Source organism: Cottoperca gobio, chromosome 7 (assembly GCF_900634415.1).
Source record: "Cottoperca gobio chromosome 7, fCotGob3.1, whole genome shotgun sequence".
NCBI lineage: Eukaryota > Metazoa > Chordata > Actinopteri > Perciformes > Bovichtidae > Cottoperca > Cottoperca gobio.
The window spans coordinates 16,146,284-16,166,536 of NC_041361.1; the positions used below are offsets into that span (position 1 = coordinate 16,146,284).

The 20,253-nt window shown below is 39.1% G+C and overlaps 1 protein-coding gene across 1 annotated transcript in view; it reads left to right on the forward strand.

The window, feature by feature from the left end:
* The window catches only part of mtcl2 (microtubule crosslinking factor 2), a 102,930-nt gene extending 83,706 nt beyond the window's left edge, over positions 1–19,224 (forward strand). Inside the window, exons 16-24 of the mRNA XM_029435942.1 lie at positions 5,603–5,746; positions 6,065–6,181; positions 9,004–9,062; positions 9,172–9,301; positions 9,816–10,388; positions 11,028–11,295; positions 11,483–11,701; positions 12,670–13,097; positions 13,810–19,224. Coding sequence (XP_029291802.1) covers positions 5,603–5,746; positions 6,065–6,181; positions 9,004–9,062; positions 9,172–9,301; positions 9,816–10,388; positions 11,028–11,295; positions 11,483–11,701; positions 12,670–13,097; positions 13,810–13,956 — 2,085 coding nt within the window. The 3' untranslated portion in view covers positions 13,957–19,224. The remainder of the gene's footprint in view (positions 1–5,602; positions 5,747–6,064; positions 6,182–9,003; positions 9,063–9,171; positions 9,302–9,815; positions 10,389–11,027; positions 11,296–11,482; positions 11,702–12,669; positions 13,098–13,809) is intronic.
* Positions 19,225–20,253: the final 1,029 nt, after the last annotated feature.

Consider the following 20,253-nt stretch of genomic DNA (forward strand, 5'->3'; position numbering starts at 1 on the left):
CAACATGAAAAGAGAATATTCATTTTGACAAGTGGTTCTTGAAATCGATGGCGTTCTAATTGGCCAATTTCTACTTCTCGAACTGTCAAGTGTCTTATTTGTTAATCCGAACCTTTCATCCCCTCTCTGTCTGTATGTCTATCTTGTCTTCAGGCTGCGAGTAATGGTTTTATTGTTTCATCCTCCTCTCTTCCCTCATTGTCTCTCTCTGCCTGCCTCATAACAGCAGCAGAGGCGGTAATTGTGTTAATTAAAAGCCTCTGAGAGAGAAGACACTGCCTGTGTGCTACGGGCGGTAATTGAGACAGAGAGAGAAGAGAGGGAGATTAAAGAAAGTGAGAGAGGACAGCAATAGGCCTGTTAAAGTTTGGCGATTAAAAAAAGCTTTACCTTTGTTCCCTGGCTGTATATTATTATATCTATCATTATAAGCCATCTGTCAAAAATGTATTATTCATATATTTTAAATTCCACGAAATGTGAACATACTGTATATTTTGGGGCAGGACCACACCTGCAGGTCTACCTTCGTCCTGTAGGTAACCAGCAGGAGTGCGTCACATTGCAAAAACATGTTTTTGAAGTATTCTTGAATTCCTTTTACGTTTCCAAAGTAACTCTCATTATCTTTCAAATATTCTGTCAAATTCCCCTTCAACACTTAAGTTCTTTCCACATCCTGTTTCATGTAAAAACCTGTAAAACTAAGTCGGTAAATTACGCCAGCCATAGCAACCTCGCCCTCACTTCTGTTCCCAGTCCTAACCTCAATCGCCAAACGCCACGCTCAGAGCACCGTTTACACTTTTGTGTTTGGTATTGTTTGTAAATCTTGAGGTAAGGTAACGATGACTATGCAGCATAATGTTAGGACATTTCCAGCTGCCAAAATGGAGTTTGACAAACTGTTGAAGCAGACTAAAAGGGAATACAGGAAAAAGACCAGAATGCAATGCAGTATCAAGAACAGTTTCGTCTTTTTCTCTAGTTTTCCTTCATTTACTGAATTTAACAAGTTCACTCCTGTTGGGTTTGTTGAAAAGCAGTCTGTGAAACAAAGGCAGTCACTGACTGAAGTCAAGTAAATGCATAGTTCAATGCAAATGTTTGATTTTCAATAGTTTCAGTTACAGTGTATTGGTATATATGCTTTTAATCCTTAACCATACTATAACCTGACCACTTCAGCGTAATGCTAATTGTAATCCTAAACTTAAAGCCACATTCTTGAACTGAAATGCCCTTTGTGAAGCAGCAAATGCCTTCACCATGAAGAATGTGCTTTGGTCCACACCAGTACCGACACACAAAGACACACAGAGACTCTCGCTCACTGACAGGGTCATTAATCATCCTCATGATCAGAGAGATTCTGCCCCTCGGGCTGTGGTGCGAGATCATTTGTCTTCTGATTGGTTTGGCAGTCCCTCTTGGCAGCCAATAGGAGAGGCGAGCGCTTTTTAGGAGAATACATTAACGGACAAACCTTTGTGGCTTAATCAAGAATCAAATCAAAAAATGTGTTTGGAGTGACCAACCATGTGGAGCTGAGCGAGCATGCTGGATGTCGACGCACGCACAAATATCTTTCAGTTTTAGATTTTATTATGTTTAACTGTGTTGCACTTCATCACAAATATTGTCAAATCGAAACAGAAACACACATGGATGCAGCACTTTAATTAGTGTGTGTGTGTGTGTGTGTGTGTGTGTGTGTGTGTGTGTGTGTGTGTATGTGTGTGTGTGTGTGTGTGTGTGTGTGTGTGTGTGTGTGTGTGTGTGTGTGTGTGTTACCCTGGCCTAGATGCCACAGCTGCCAGCAACGCACACTGTAAAGTATGCCACCAATTTGAGCTGGTGGTGGTGTGTGTGTGTGTGTGTGTGTGTGTGTAGACATTCACCAGCCCACCGAACTACATCGGTGCCAAAGCGTCCCGTCAGTGTGCAGCTCCTCCAGCTGTTGCTTTTTCGAACAAGTCAACTCAATTTCAAACACTGTCCTACCTGTCAAACTGCCTGACGGGGAATTATCTTCGCCGTTCAGCCTGATAAACAAACAGCGTCAGAGTAGAAACGATATTCAGAGCCCTGACAGCGAGCAGTACAACACCGCCTCCTTTTCCCCCATAATCAGTCATCCATCCTGACTGTAGGTCATGTTACGAACACCTGTCGTGAGCAGCTGGAAGCTCTGAGCACTCGCTCATCACATCTGTTGAATCCACTTCACTCATGATGGGAGGATGAAGATAAAGGGGCGGGCAGTGGGGGAAAATGACTTGTCTTTTCAGACAACAGAGACGTCATTGTGCAACTCAATATTCATTGTCTGGTACGTAAGCAACAAACCAAAAAAGACACGAAACATTTGACTGTATTTGTGCATTTTTTCCACCTTAAAGTCGGCCGTAAATCTAGATCATCATCTTCCTTTTTCAATTGCAGATAATTGCTAAATGTTTTTTCAGAATTGTGTTTGTTTACACACATTAGAAAACATTAATAACAGCCACTGACTGAAAAAAGATGAGACTGATGTTGAGATGGGACTTCAGAGCTTCAGTTTTAAATACACAGCATGCAACGCAGTCAGCTTTGCTATATTTAACATCAGTATGCCTTATATAATATCTAGGCTACATTTTCATTTATAAACCTGGCACACTGTTTTGTCTCTCAGGATTGTTGTGGTTGCTGCTTGCCCTCCAATGATCAGCTGATTGGTATGGAGTACTGATACAGTGACACAAACAGATAAAGTAGTAAATATCTGCTCCAGGCAAATGTTATGCCAAAAATTATACATAATACCTTGTGCGTGTTATTGTTCGCACAAACAATTACTGTTTGTTATCAGATCATTCGCTTTCTGACTTGTTTTTGACTATTTAGTTTTTTAAACCACTGAATCACAGTGATTGTAGATTTATTTGACAATAATAACAAAACAAAATCCCTTTTGTGTCAATGTTAATAACAAATCTCTGTTAAAAAAACAAACAAACCATTGAATCATTTTAAAGCCACTATATATAGTACTATATACACGTATATATTATATTTTATATATATATACTGTATATATAGTACTATATACATGTATATATTATATTTTATATATTATATTTTATATATGTATATATATATATACTGTATATATAGTACTATATACACATATATATTATATTTTATATATGTATATATATATATACTGTATATATAGTACTATATACACATATATATTATATTTTTTATATATATATATATATATATATATATATATATATATATATACTGTATATATAGTACTATATACATGTATATATTATATTTTATATATTATATTTTATATATGTATATATATATATACTGTATATATAGTACTATATACACGTATATTTTAAATATTATATTTTATATATGTATATATACTGTATATATATATACAGTATATATGTGTATATATAGATACAGTGTATATATATATAATATATATTATATATATATACACATATATATATATATATATATATATATATATACAATATATATATATTATATATATATATTGTATATACATACACATATATATATATCTATATATATATCTCTACAGTATCTATTATATTATATATATTAATATATAATACAACAGTATATACTATATATATATCTTATATATATCTATTATCTACTATATAATATCCCTCTAAAGGATATATATCATATTTATATATATTATATAGATATTATATACTAGGACTGTATTTATCTTTATAATCTATATTCTATATATCTCTATATCTTTCATACTCATATCTATCTATATATCATATCTGTATATATCATATATTATATATCAATTTGCGGAATTTGACACATTCGAAGACAAACATTTCATCAATGCCATCAAACAGATTGTTCACTAACCAGGCCCAAATATCCCCTTTTGGGATTATTGTAGTAAAACTTAATAAATGAGTCCATGCTTTTATATTCATGGTTTTAGTTGAATAAACAGAAGTAATTGAACTTGCTAAATGGTGAGTAGCGAGTCGTGACCCAGCTGTCTCTCATCCACCAATAAATGCCAGTCTCCTCCGTCTTAACGCCTCAGCAGTAAACCTCGTTAAGACTTGGGGCTCGTTAGGACGCGTTCATCACTAACGAGCAATGCTCTGTTGCCATAGGAGACGGAAGTTTGGATAAGTGTGTGTGTGTGTTACGCTGTGATTGGCTGCCAGACTGTTCTATTAGCATATCATAGCGTTCCATCACCGTGTACGGACGCCAGTGCCACAGAGCCAGACTGAGAGAGAGGATTGATGGGTCTGGGCAGTGTGTGCGTGCATGTGTGTGTGTGCGAGCGTGTGTGTGTGTCTGTGTCTGTTTGTCAAATTGATGGCCCTGGTACTGTGAACTATGAAGCTCAGACGGAGGAAAAAGGGAAAGCAGAGCTGCTTATAAAAATGTTAAGTGATCCCCCTACAGGCTCTGTTACAGTATGATTTATGGAGAGCGACACAAGAGGTAAGAGACCTCCAAAGTGAGGAAGCGAGGAGAGAGGGAGTAGGGGTGAGAAGTACAGAGGGAGAAGCAAAGAAAGCAGTAGAGGAGAAGAAAAAGAGACAATTCTCTAGATTGTGCTCTTTCCACGCTCTGTCTATACATTATCATGCCCTCGCCCCAACATGAACATCTTTCAACGTGCGGGGACTTTATTTTGCCTCATGTCCGTCTCGGAAATCGTCGTGGTCATTTAAAAAACCTGTGAGGATGAAACATGCGGACAAGCTGATGTTTCCCATTACATATCTACGTTTTCTCAAATGAGTCATAGTTGTATTTAAGACAATTATTTGTGTGTGTGTGTGTGTGTGTGTGTGTGTGTGTGTGTGTGTGTTAAATCGTTTCAACTCAACTGTTTGATGTTAAAAGTAAGTAGATTGAAACAAAAGTTTGAGGAACTTGTACTTTAATTGAGTGTTTCCATGTTGTTCTACATTATACTTGTACTTTTTAAAACACTACTATTACTATTACTTTTTTTAGAGATTTCTTTTAAAGATTTTATTATTTTAATTACTTTGTAATTAAGAAAAGTGATATAGAAATAGTGATGTTACTAGTGATAGTTTAGTTTGCAGATAAAGATTTAGCTTCTTATAAGATCATCATATGATGATGACGCTTGTGACGTCATTATTGTTTCACTGCTTTATCAGTACTTTTACTTTGACACTTGGAAATTGAGTAAATTGCTGGTTATATTTGTTTTTGATTATATTTCGTATAAATTCAGTAAAATGTCTCTGTCTTTGTCTATGACAATTGCTTCTGTATAGATTCTTGGTGCAAATCCACATTTCCTGATCAAATGTTGAATGCTTAGGTTGTATCAGTAAACTGTATTATCTAATTGTAATTAACTTTGAAACTAATTTGGTAAATATAGTTTTTTTTGCTTAAACTTAACTTATCTATCAGTAGTGATTTATCAAACAAAAAGTTGATAAACGTTTTAAAAGAATGATCTACAAACCCCATATACTGAGGATTGTGTAACTTTGTTAGAGTGATCTGTGTCTCCCTCTCCTTTCAGCTTGAGATCAAAGCAGGCAAAGCTCTGTCCGCCACTGATGCACCGGATCCTCCAGACCTGAAGGTGGCGCTGAAGAGGGAGCGTGAGGAGCACCAGCACCTCCTGGCTGACTCCTACGCAGCTGTGATGGACCTAACTAAACAGGTACGTGTGTGAATGGGTTGCCAAGGCAACAGGCGAATCTGTGGCTTTGTTTACGTGGACAGAGCAAACTGGATTATTTGAAAATCGTAAAAACAAAACGGCGCAAAGTGGTTTAAATAGTTAGATGGAGATTTTCACACAAAGACATGAATTGCTCTTAATCAATTTCAAGCTAAACTTTGTTTCTATTGTTACTCAATTTATGTTAAGAGTTGTGTTGACATTTATATTCCGATAGTTTGCTCTCCACATCCGTCTTGTTTCCTCCTCCTCTGATGTTTGCCTCTTCTTCTTGTGACCCACCTGTGGACCAATCAGCTTCAGATCGGGGAGAGGAACTGGGGCAGAGAGAAGCTGGAGCTGCTGGAGAGGTTCAGGCAGGAGAGAGATCAGTGGGAGCCGAGAGTGGGAGAGGCCACGGCACTACAGGGGAAGGTATGACACGCTGCGTGTGCGAGTGCATGTGTGAGAGAGAGTAATGTCAAAGATGCAGAAAAGATAAAGAGCATCTTGGGACGATGGAATCTGAGAGGATGAGGATGTGTCTCTGAGATAAGAAGGACATCTAAAGTAGATCGAGTCGCTGGATCAGATGTGTGTTTCTTGGTGCATCTAATGTGATCTGAAGATTTCACAGATTTCTCTCATGGTTGCAGAGTCTTAGCTATTCCAGGAAGGCTTCGCTCAAACTGACATTAGCATGCAGCATCATCCAGCTAAGCACTTTCAAATATGTGAACGAGCAAACAGCATCTTCTGAATGTGTTGTTTGTGGTTGTTGAAACGCCTGTTTCTTGTCTAATTATTTTATTCATTCAAACCAACTTTACATTCATCTGAGTCTCCTGTACACAACCTATACACATCCTAATACTACTATATTACTATATACTAAATCATATATGCAATACCTTTGTCTTTGTCTCAATGTTGAGTTCAAATCATCCTTTAAGATTTAATTAATGTAGGTACATGGTTAAAGTATTAAGATGTCATTTTGTATATTTTGTGAGCAGCTTACTTACGTACATACGCTGTAAGCCTTAAGGAATACAAATGGAGGACAACTAACAGTACTTTGGGTCCGAATGCAGATATGTGTTGTGACATGAAGAGACGCAGATGCCTTGCAAACATTGAGACGTGTGATAAAATGATTAAGGGAACTCTCCAGAGTTGTAAAAAAGAAAGTTCTCCCAGTATTATACATTTCTGTGCAGCGTTTTGGCCTTCAAACACGTTGATCTACTAATTAAATTGGACATATTTCATCCTCTCACCAGTATGTGTAGCTAAACACCGTTGAGAAAATGCATCACATCCCTTTTTAAAACAAGAATGTTGGAGATTGTTTTGCAAAAAAAGCTGCTGTTGAATAAAAAGCTCTCGCTCTTTTATTCTGAGGGAGTGACACCAAGTCTGACATTTGAAGTTGATGTTTTAATCAGCAGAACTTCCCTTTATCAACACTAGAAATGTCAAAAACAGACCAGCAATGCACGTTGCTGCTGTCTTAGGGTGGTGGTTTCCTCTCAGGATACTTTGCTGACGCTGACAGTAACAGCAGCTGTTCATACCATAATGTGAGTAAGTTTAATGTTAAGTTGAGGTCACCAGGAAAACATGGTCAGTGCGATCGTCTGATTATACACGCACAGCGCAGTCACTGCCAAGCTGCTGCATGTCTGGGAGGGACGAGGAGGGATTGCATCATTGTTTAAAGTGGTCATTAGTTTGCGGGTTTTTCCATAAATACACACAGAAATTAAGTTTCACATACACAGTTGGCAGGTCAGTGCTGCTCCATCATTTCTCCTCTGTCTGCTTCTTTTGAGGTTTTCAGTCTGAGGGCGTCTTTGTCCTCCCTCTACAACCCTCCTTACCCCTTCTCGTCCATCTCCCTCCTCTTCCATCTCCCTCCTCTTCCATCTCCCTTCTCTTCCTTCCTCCTGTTGAGCGCGACACTGTCTCCCTCCTTCCTTTAAGTGTGCTGCGCTGGAAACTTGGCAGGAGGCCAAAGCTTGTCATACTTTAATTCACTCTGTCTCAGTCTCTCTGAGTGTGTCTGGGTCACGCTCCGTCACCCACAATGCTATGTACTCTACGGTGTATTATGCTGTGTATGCTATGCCTTGCAAAGACATCTGACATTTGATTATAGTGCCCCCATCAGGTCAGTCAGTATAAAAGTAGCTGGAGTTTGAGCTACAAATCTGATGTTTACTTATAAATGCCTTTTGTTGTTGTGAATTATTTAAATATTGGATGTATGTCCAGGGGAAATTAGATGATCTTCTGGTTGATATGATTTATTTAATGGCACTTAAAAAACAAAACGATATAAATAATAATAATAATAATGATGAAACTAAGTTATTATGTAATATAATTACTTTTAGCTAACTACTTCAACCACTAATCCATATGTTTTATTAACTATTTAAACTAATTATACATTACTTTTAGCTAACTATTTCAACCGTGTTAGCTACCTCCATATCAGTTTTAACATTTATCCATTATTTCTTAGCTCCTGTATTGTAACCAACCCTCTTTGTTTTTACTAACTGTTTGGACTTCACGCTCTCTGAACACATGGTGTTCAGGTGTTGCAGCTCCCACAATATGTGGATATATTATTTTCACATCTTCAAATTAGTCGAGCTACTCCAATAATCTTTCCTCGTGTCACCAGGCAAGTGCAAAAGCCCTTTTAGGTTGCCTGTTTTGGGAATCACTCAACTTGTGTAAATGTACCTTTCTCTCAGCGTACTGTACACATCCCAGGCTCCCTGGATGTGGATTGCAGGTGGAGGTCCATCAGTGTATCTGCACAACTAAGCACATTATCTGCAGATGTCCTTTCCCCCCTCTCCCAATCTCTCACTCTCTCCCAATGTCTCTTTCCTCTGAGGGGAAAGGGTGTAAGATCACCTCTCAAGTGTGAAATGCACTGACTCAGCATCACCGTGTGTGTGTGTGTGTGTGTGTGTGTGTGTGTGTGTGTGTGTGTGTGTGTGTGTGTTTGCTGTCTGGCTGCCACAGATTATACTAGTCAGTCTCTAGAGGAAGTGGATGAAAGGAATGTGTCTACACTGGATCTCGTCCAGGGTGTGAGAAAAAAAATGTAGGAATGAAAAATGCTGCAGAAACAATTTGCCCAGATGATGCAGGTCTGATAAAATGATAATACACTCTATTTAAAGTTCTTCTGTGGATGTGTTTCACTGAAAGTTCTTTTTTGTTTGCCCTCAAAGTCATTAGGCGCCGAGTCGTCTGCAGACACAGCCGTCACTAATGGTACAGGATCACCGAGGTAACAATTAAAAAACATCGCCTTTATAGTGCTTAGTTTGAAATTAGAAAATGTTTAGGACTTTTTCATTAATGTTTTTATATTGTTGCTCCTTCTTTCAATGAAAAAGAGCCAAATCCACATCAGAGCTGGACGGTCCAGAAGTCAACGGAACAGCCAATCAGGAGGACAGGATCCAGCTTGCAGTCCCTGAGCTGAGTGACCTCACCAGGAAGAATTGGACCTACCTGACCAATGAGGTGAATGAGTTGTGATCTTCTACATTTACTGGTTTAAAATGTGTACTTTTATATCTTTGACTAGTGAAACAAAGATGTTTCATTTCTAAACTCCTAATAATTAATGTTAGCAGATATATTTGATTTGCTAAAATATAGTGGAATCACTTTACCTTACATTTAGTTTAGAAACAAATATATGTATTGCATCACATAGGACACATAAGGTAGTTATTAATCATAAGTGCCCCTGCATGAAGACATTTTTAAATGAGCAACATTGTGTGAGTGTGTTCTTTCTTACATGATAATTCCTGTATTCCACTTCTCTACCATGATGGCGAGTAGCGACAGCTTTTTTAAGTCACTCATATGAGGATATTCACGATCATCCCGATAATGTTAATTCACCACGTTCAATTTAGTCTTTTTATCAAGATCCGCGCTTAAAATCCTATTTGGTCACATCCCTACTGAAGCATAACAATTATAATCATCTTTACTGATTCCTCTTGTCCCCACTCTCTCATCTCAGATCCCAGAGGTTGGGGACACGTGTAAAACCTGGGACGGCCCGAGCGGCTCCTGCAGCAGCTTAGTGGGATCAGAGCTGGAGCTGGAGTCTGTCCAGAGGAGCTACACTGCTCCAGACCGCACCGGCATCCGGATCTACTACAGCCCTCCTGCTGTACGACGCATGGAGCACCGAAGAAGGAGCCAGGATGCACAGCAGGCCCAGAACGGGAACCCTTCCCTGGGACTGAGTAGCACAGGCGTAGGCGAGCCTGCGGTGGAGACCCTTGAGGTTCAGCAGCAACAACCTCCATCTTCCTTTTCGTCCTCGTACGAGCAGTGGCTGAGCTCCCTGTCCAAGCAGCACAGGGAGCTGCTGGAGAGCAGAAGTGGCTGTACCGCCAGTTCCAACCCCAATAACGGCGTCGCTGGCTCGATTGATGGGATGACATCCTCGTCAACGTTCCATGACCTGGAGATCGGGGAGATTTCAGCCAACTTGAGTGATGACATGAAGGAGATGACAAACTGTGTCCGGCAGGCCATACGCTCTTCCTCTCTGGAGAGGAAATCCACCAAGGAGCCCGGGAGTCAGGTAGTTTCTTTTAATAATGAAAAGTCTGACTTTATAGTATAACTAGTGGTCTTTATGTATAACACTTTCTCTGTTAAAAATATAGCTTTAATAAAAATAAAAGATGCACTGTATACGTGTTGGCCATGGGACTTCAGATATATGTAACATGTGATGAAAGCTTATGGTCAAAAGGTCATGCAGGTTTTTCTGTTCATAGGAACACTTATTTAGATTGTATAGGAGTGGGATGATGTCACAATGTGTAAACAATACAACATTAACATTTATAATATTCCCATTTTAATTCCTTTAGTTATAAATCTTCATCTTACGTTTTCTTGTTTGAATTGTTTTGGTTTTAAAGTAAAACTTTTCCAGTGTAGTTAATTTGTTCAAATGTAACTTTTATAATACAAAGCAACATTTGTCTTACAAACTGCTTGGTACTGGAAACAGTACTCACCAAGAGACAGAACTTACTTGGTAAGATTAAGGTTTTTGTAGTACACTAACGTATGAGGTTGCCGAGGTTTTAAAGGAAAGCGTCATATTCAGAATCTATTATACAATTACTACCTTTCCAATTGTACAAATTACTGCATTTTCTCCTTCTCACAACACTAAACATTCTCCATACTTTCCATTTCTGCCACCCAGGCGGTGGGCATGTCCACCAGGTCCACGCAGACTGCGGCGCAGAACATCAGCGTCGGGCTCCAAACCGACAACTTTTCCAGCAGCAGGGGGGTGGGGTTACACTCCAAAGCCTGGTCTCCTCGCCCCTCGTCAACAACCACCTCCTCTCTAGCGTCGGCCCGAACCCGGCAGATATCCACATCTCTGGATAAAGTTCACTGCCGCATCGATAGGCCATGCTGTTCACCAAAGTATGGATCACCCAAACTACAACGCAGAGTGTCTTCTGGTAATTTGATTTGGTTCTCTGAGCATTCGTTTTGACATCCTTGGAGTCTCAGAGCTTTTAATTCAATTTAAGAATATTTTCAAGGTTTTCTGTGATTGTAAACACGGCTCCATTGATGTGCTTCATAGATCTTCAATGTACACACTTTTGTTTGGGAGAACGAGACATTCAACTGTTCTGTTTTTAGGCTCCACTTCCAGACTGGATGGGAGTACCTCCTCCAGGGACCGCAGCCTGTGGAGCCTCCAGCAAAGATCCATGAGTGGAGGCGGAGGCTCGGCCTGGGCTCGCTCCACCACCACCAGGGACAGCCCCGTCCTGAACGGCCTCACCGACGGCCTCTCCAGCCTCTTCAGCGTGGTGGAACACGGTGGAAGCACAGAGTCGCTCTGGAGGGGAGACGGAGGTAAGATGTTGTATTAAAGTAAACCTTTCTCATGGAAGACGTTTAAACACGTCACAGTAGGTGAAACACAGTAAACTAATACAGTCAGTTCTTCAGTTTCAGGGTCCTGATATTGTTCAGGCTGGCACACTGGGACACCTGTGGTTTTCCTGCAGATGTCAAAATGTCTGCTTTGAAAGAGGCCGATTTATAATATAGCCATTTGCTGGCATTCATTAACTTTTACTTTTCAAATTTAAACATAAAATGAATGTCATTCAAAATGATTGTCAGGTCTCTAAATAAAAAGGAACATACATCAATCAAGGAATTACTGTAAAATGTATAAATCAGGACGAAGACAGCGCTCATCTTCAACTGTTTATTATCATTATTATATTATTGCACACTTACTCCTGATACTTGCTTTTGAGGATGCTGCTCCCATCTATACATACTGGGGTTGAGCATGTTGATCGATATCAATTTGTTTTTATTCAGTCCAAAACTCAAACATATTTAATTTACAGTACAAGGAAATAGAGCGAACCCTGACCCATAAGAAACTGAGAACTTGATGAATGACTTAAATAATTAATCGTTTATCAAAACTATTGTTACTTAATTTCCTGATTTATTGTTTAACACATATGTCTATTTAATTAAATGAAGATATTTAAAATGTATAGTGAACAAATCTGATGTTTTAATTAACATGATAGGAGTGACTGCAGAAGAAGAAAAGAGGCATATTTACTCGTAGAGTGTAGGGTGTACGGTAACACAACATTATAACCTGTTGCATGTGATTAGGGTTTTGTCACAATACTTGGTCAATTAAATTACTACAAGAAAGCAGAGGGAGAACAAAGACTGAATCATAAACAGCCAAAGTCTCCAGTCCTGTTGAATGTTGTTGACATATTCCTATTAATCACAATTTATGGAAATAATTACAATACCTGTCTTGGATCCCTGTTTGCGATCAGGAGCCAGCCAGAATGCCAGTCCAGCACGGCAGTCTGCTGCCGCAGGGAAACCCTCCGCTGCGTCAGTCTGTGGATCTGACCCCGGCCCTCAGCGGTACGGAGGCCTGGTGCAGGAGTTCATCAGGAATGTCTGCAGCAGCCGTGAAAAGGGAGTAGTCACCCTGCCTTTGGAGAGAGCGATAAAAGACTCCAACGGCAGCCTCGGCGCTCTGAGTGTCTTGGGGAGTTTTGTCTGCGTGGATGAGCCCAAGCCAGAGTGCGTGTCAGCCGGGGTTGGAGGACTCGGAGCGCTGAATGTAAGCAACGATAATGTGACCAGGATCGTCAATAAGAGGTTTATGAGACAGACAGCCGGGGAGGAGATGGTCACTATCATGGGAGGGAAAGAAACGATGAGCAACACGGGGGCTGCAGGATCTACGACTGAGGTACGGCCATTGGAAATGCGCCTTTATTTTAAACTTAAAAAGGACCATACCAGTGGTTTAAGTCCATTCACATTAAGAAACATTTACATCACAGCTCCTCATTTGCAAACCATTGATCTGGGTTTTCAATCTATGTATTCCTCCGACTGTTCCAGCAGAACATTGATTTTTCGAAAGCATGCCATACAGTTTTATATTTTTAAGTATTTGCTACTGTTCCAATTCGATTCAGATGCCATTAATTTCTGTATGATAAGAAAATCAATTACACTCTTAAAAGTTGCTACAGCTAGTTTTGTATTTATTATTATTCCTCCCGCTGGCACACGTGATTTCAATGTCTCAATTTGAGTCGTAAATATCATACATATTCAAAATAATCTTAATTCCCATCAATGAGAACAATAGGGAGCGAGTGGATCAGAAAACTAACCGCATCATTTTAATAACTAACTGTCAACACGGACCGGAACAGACTGGGTTCGACATCGCGCCCAAAACATATTCAGAGCAGTCACAGAGTGCGTCCACCTTAAGCAAATTCCATACGTCTGCTAAAATGTTGTCATCTTCCAGAAATGAGTGGTAATCAACGGCTAAATCTTGCACTGGTATGGTCTTTTATTTTTACTTTTTAAAAGTCAAACAAACATTAAAAAGAAATATTCATACCTGCATGTTTGGGTAAATAAAACATCTCTCCATTTCCCAGGATGCACCTTGTGACTGTACTGCCCAGTCTTCCTGCCTCGCCCAACCATCAAGAGCAGCAACTCGCCATTCGCTCGGCCAGTGCAAGCACCGCCCACAAGATTCCCCGGTGGCAACCGAGGAGAAGGGGGACACCTGTAGCGAGTGACGACACTTCTACTGCCACGTTTAAAGACACGCAACACACACACGCACAAGAAATACTGATTCTTCACAAACACTGTACCCCACTGCCATGAAAACACACTTTCTCTCACATCAGCATGTACACACACACCTCCAGGTGCACTGCCAAACATAACACACTCCGCTAGGACACTGCACAGACTGCCCCACAAACCCACTGCCACATGCACACATTCATTAAGACACACATACAGAACCTGGGCAATTATTTATCTTGTCTTGGACTGTACCATTCTGATGCCAAGGACAGGGAGGACAGAAAGTCCAACCCAGAAACAAATCCAACCATCACAAAACTACCAGCAGGTCATAAACACACACACATTTAATCTGCCACACTTAACTAAACATAACAACTCCACGAACTAAACAGAGTCAACAAGTAAAACTATGATGTCAGGACTGGATGTACTAAACCCCCCCATTTTACAGAATAACAGGTACTACAAATGGTCAGTTTTTAACTGGAAAATCCACCTTGACGACGTCATTTTGACACCATGCTGTTGGCCAGTAGCCATGCTGGATTTACAGATAAGGAGAAAGAAAGTGCATGTGTTACTTTGGGAGCTACAGTATAAAACTGGAGAGGAGACATCCGTCACAGCTGGAAAGATCTTCCACATTGTGATCTGAAACCATCGGTCTCAGAAGAGTAATCTGGTGGAAAGCTCAGATGATTGCTCTCTGAACCTTGGCATATACACACATGCTGTGCTGGGAAAGTCAATTATGCCTTTTTGATTGATTAGCACAATAACATTCCAGCAAGTGTCTCTAACACTGGATCTGATGTGAAAGCGCCACCTCTTGATGACACATCTGCTCAGGTGCAGACCAGTATTTAATCCTATTACAGTAGATCGCAAAAGGAAGAACTTGACGACTGCTGGACTGCAAATCCCAGCATGACCAGACTTGGACTCAATTGATGGATATTTGGACTTGTCAGCTCAGTGAATGGGACCCTTAAATTCATTTGAGTGGAATTCTTCATCGTTGTTTAGTAGCAAAGCTGGACAACAAAAAGCTCCACAGGCTTGTTTAGATCTACCTGTTCACCGTGTTCCCAGAAGGACTTTGGCCACAAATATGTGGACGTTTTGTGGCACTGCAGCCATGACTCAAACCTTGTAGATTTGAGAAAACCTTCTTCAAACGTGTTACCCTCCAGAGTCTAATTGGAAAAATTCTAGATATGGTTTCAACCTGTTACCGCAGGCAGAAAGTGCCTGTTCGTTTCATATTTTTGAGGTATCATCACTAATGTCGAGATTCATCCTTAACCTTTGATGATCTGACGAAGACATGTGGTGTACAGTCCTACAGCACATTTCAGTTGGCTACATTGTTTTTAAATGACTTCAAAGTTATCCTAAAAGCTAATCTGCAGATTTCACTTGCCATTGGATGGAGATGCACTGATATCACTTTGTTTTAACTTATAATACCAGTTTTTCAGAGTGCCTCAACAACTAGTTCGGGGTCATGCTACAGAAGTCCAAACCACAACATGAAATGTGTGCCGTTTTGGCCCCATTCTCTAGTAAAAGTACAGAAAATGAACACTCAATGTTCATGTCACATGTGACTTTCAGAATCTGACTTACATGATTAGTAAATGTTTTAATAACAATAATGATATGGACCTGATATCCATCAGCTTTATCTGTGGACTCCTATCATCTGTGCTTCATGGGATCAGATATGAAGTGTGTCCAAACTCAAAATGCTCATCTACCTTTGTCCAGAAACACTAATTAAATCTAAAGTTTCCAAGAATAATTCCGTCAATGCATTCCTTTTATTATAGAGTCTTTCCCAGATGTGTGTGTATGGTTTGAATGTGCGTTTAACCATTCAATTCTCAGCATTCTGGTGTACCAGTGCATTATTTATAGGTCTAGTGAAGGCGATAGTTGTCTTCTCTCACACGCAGCTGTCCTCGTGTTGTAGTATTACACACACGACGTAGCTACTGTACAAAATCTATACGTATTTTGAAAATGTAGCATTATGAGCTAAGAGCTGTGACTGTCCATCTGTAGCCAGATTAGTTAACGCACTGACAGTTTTGACTTTTTAAGAAAAACATTCATGAAATGTTTTATTTATTTATTAAATATTTTCAAATTAATTTTCTACCTATGTGGTAGTCGGATCCAACGATACAAAATGTCTTTAAGTAGGATGCCTGCACACTTAAGAGAAATATCTGGGAAAGAAGTAAAAGGCTGGATAATACGTTACATGGGGACAGACACCAATGGTCTTATCGGTGCATTGAAAACCTAAAGAATACTGTAAACTGAAAACAATCATATTTGGAAGCTTTTTTATTCCATTTCTTTCTCCTATCCCTTTGTTTGCCATGTCGTTCTTTTCTAATCAATCAACAGATATTCAAAGTGCCTGTCAGATTACCTATTAGTCAGCTCACACCAAAACTAGACTCCATATAAAAACACACAAACAAACCCGGCAGGGTTTTTTTAATGGGTAAGATTGTTTTTATGAACATAATTGCGACCAGGCTGTACTAAAGCTACAATAAAGTACTGTACTACAGTGCAAGGACAAGATAGTTTACAGGTATAATAGGATATAGTATATGGACTTTTTTTATACCAAGGATTATTGTTCTTCTGGAAAGTAAATTATTTTTGTTTTGTTTATTTTATATGGATGTTTTTGCTGATAAATGAGGCTGTTGTTTCTTTTCTTTGTATTTAGTTATCATGGTGCTACTTCCTGTAAAGTCTGCTGTGGGTTTACCATCTATTTTAATATGTCTCTCCCACTGTCTGTGTATGAGCTGAAGTCCAGCGTTTCTCCATCTCTGCACACCATTTAATGACTCAGCAGTTTAAAATAGGGCATTACAGTAACAGTGCATGTATTTAAATAACACAGTGAAGAAAACCCACAGTCTAAATGCTGCTGTCTGTCTCCACTCCAGCCCTCACTGATGGTAGAAAACCATCCGTCTGAAACCAGACACCGCTTCAAAAGCTACTTGCCACAGGAACAGACTGTCTGATTTTTGACCACAACTATACAACAGGTAGTTTTAGCCAACAATTCTGAAGAAATCATGTAACCTCATTCAAAAGCTTCCAAGTAAAAGCAAAGCTCATAAGGTTGAATACACATTTATTCCTTTCTACATTCCATGATATCATCATTTAGATTAGAAACCACATCTGGTGTAGTCACTGAAGAGAATAAACTTGATAAAACTAAGACTTAGCTGGCTAACAAGCTAACAGGTTCAGTTTGCAAAGCAGCTACAGTGACCTGTTCTACTACTTCGACTTCGACTGTTCGACTACTTTTCCCGCTCAGTTTACCACTGCTGCAGCATGATCCACCTTGCTGCCCCTCCATTTGTTGGTTATGTTTCCAACAATTATATATTTGCCAAAATGTGGCTAAATGTACTCCGTCTGGTTAGCTGTTTGCATTTGCTACAAACAGCTATGCAGGCTAACGTAGTCAACATTTTAAAACAGGTTTTCAGTGGAGTATTCTGGAGGTCTGGCACATTTAAAGAAACTTCCGTTCAGATGAGCACCACAGCAGCTCCACATCCAGTGTATGAGCGCACACTTTCAAAAACAGTAGAAATATCAGGATACCAATACAATAAAGTTGTTAAAACCTTTAACAGTTAGCCAAACAAACACTTTACATCAAGATTGGTAATGAAACATTTCCCATTGTTGACCACTAATGCTACCTTCTTGCACAAATTACAGTGCATAATGCATGTCAAGATTATCTGACTAGCTAGCCAACATGTTATTATCTACACTCAAAATAGTTATTTTGTGTCATGGTAAGAGAGGAATCAAAAACAACAGAATAAATGTTTCCGTTCTCTGTGGCCCATTAACTGTGGGTCTCCATTATGGCTGCCAAAGCTTTGCAAAAAAGTCTTTCGGAAGTTGTAACTTAGTTTTGCTTCACTTTTGTGTGACCAGACCTCCAAATGGTTTACAATTCAGACCAAGCTTATGCTTTGGTTAAATGTTTAGCCAAACTCCAGTTTTAGGTTTTCTGCCGATATTGCAGAGTCAAGCATAGGCCTGTATTTTAGACAAATACGACGAACACGTTCAGGTTGTGGATAAAACTGCCACTGTTGTTTTGATGCTGGGTTCATGTCTTATAAAGAGAGCGCAAACAAGTTTAATATTTTCAACTGATTTGAACACAAAATAATTAGTTTGTATTTCATTAAAACTTAATGATAATCATTTAATTATGAGTTTTCCTATAAAATCATCAGATGTCACGTATCATAGCACCTCTCGGCTCCTTCTGGTATTTACTGCAAATTGGATGTATTGTCTTGCATTTACTATAAAGATCTGAAATGGCGCAGTCAGCACAAGACTCAAATCTCTCTCTGGCTCTGATGTCATTAGTCAGCTCTGTCTCTGCCTCTCCAGCCTTACATTTGCTCCTCCCCCTCAGGTTATAACTACTAGATATTGCAGCCAATGACAAGACAGTTTTACAGGTCACACAGCATCACCAGCCAATGACTGATGAGTTCTTACAGGTTGCATGGCACAGACCATTCGTCTCATTATAATTCCCTGTGTGTCTGTAAGCCTGTTAGAAAATCAACATGAATCTTTCCAGCCTTTTTAACATGTTTCCATACCATTCATATGATTACTACATTCTGGGAATATGTAAATGACTTCTTAGCTGTTCATAATGTTAGCTAAACTATTACATAGAGACTGCCTGTATATTTGCTTTATATAACCTACTCTTGTCTTTTTTTTAAATAACGCTTGTTTCTTGAATAAAAAGAGAATGCAATGAAAGACATATAAAACGAGTACACGCTAAGGAAATGTGTCCCCTTGTATTGCAACTTGAAAAGAAACGAAAGGTGTGCACTCTCTGTCCTTTTGTTTCTTTGAGGAAAGCTGAATGTCAACAGCTGATCTGAACCAGGTCGCTGTGGAAATATGTAGCTCTCTCCCTTTATAGACCACACATTTCTTCTGTACATAGGTGCATTTTGAAGTTCATGAAAAACAAACAATGTCAGCAAACGTTAAATGAGTAAAGTGAGAAAAATTGATCCAAGTGGATTTTTAAAAAGGTTGGGGATTTTTGTTTTTTCCGACCAATGTAGCTTGTAAAACAAGATATTATAACTGCCTCCTGTTTGTCATAGAATTCACAAATAAATGTTTGTTGGAATTTAGCTTAGTTTGTTTTCTCATCATTTTGTACATACTGAACGTGGGTGAAATGGCCTTTGTCCTCCTCCCCTCTCCTTCCCTTTATTCTCTCACGTCTTTGATAACAATTAAGTTGCTGTTAGTCAAGCACTTGTTGTCTGGCAGAAAAGCATGACGTAAGAGAGGAAAGAGGTTTAGTAGGTCACGAAAGATCATAGAGTAGGAAAAAAAAAGTAATTTCATATTATGTTATAAAAAGTCATGGTATAGCATGTCATAAAAACTTGTGTAAATAGTCATAGTATAATATGTCAGTATAGTACGTAGTAAAAAGTAATAAAGAAGTCATAGTTCAGTAGACTCAGGCCTGTTTCTATTAACATCATAGTGCTACAATTCATCATCAAATCATTTTAGAGAGTACTGCAGGACCTAAAATAATGTGGAGTCAAAGACTGCAACCTGATGTTAACAATACCGGCTTTAAGAAATTGAATGGTTTTATTTGGATAGGAAATACCTTCAATATAATTATAAGGACCAAAGAATAAATACATTTTCGGTGATCAACAAAACTGTGAGAAATCCTCAGGGAACCTTTAAATCATATATCAGATAAATACACTGCATTATAAATGGCCTTTTTTTATTTCAAACTATGCCGTACTTTTGAAATTTTCCCGGTAATTTTGGACCTCAATAAATCCCCTTGACCTGGCCATTAATGCCCAGAAATGTTGACGGTAACATGAATGGGGTTCCATAGATGGGAATAAATGTTATAAACATGCCTCGGCTGTGAAAGTGCAATTCTCCCTATGAATACAGGAAAGTTTAAGAAGAGTCCTAACCCATTAGGTGGAGTGGACGGATGTGTTTTTGTTGGAAAACACACACAATATGAACTAACTCCCTGTTCTCTGTAAAGCAGCCAGAACTGCAGACTAAACAAATGCAGTACTTGATTATCATATTCTGTGAAGCTATATTCATTTTATCCTTTTATTTGTATTTGAATCCCCATATGGCTAGAGCTGTTTAGCAGGTTTAAT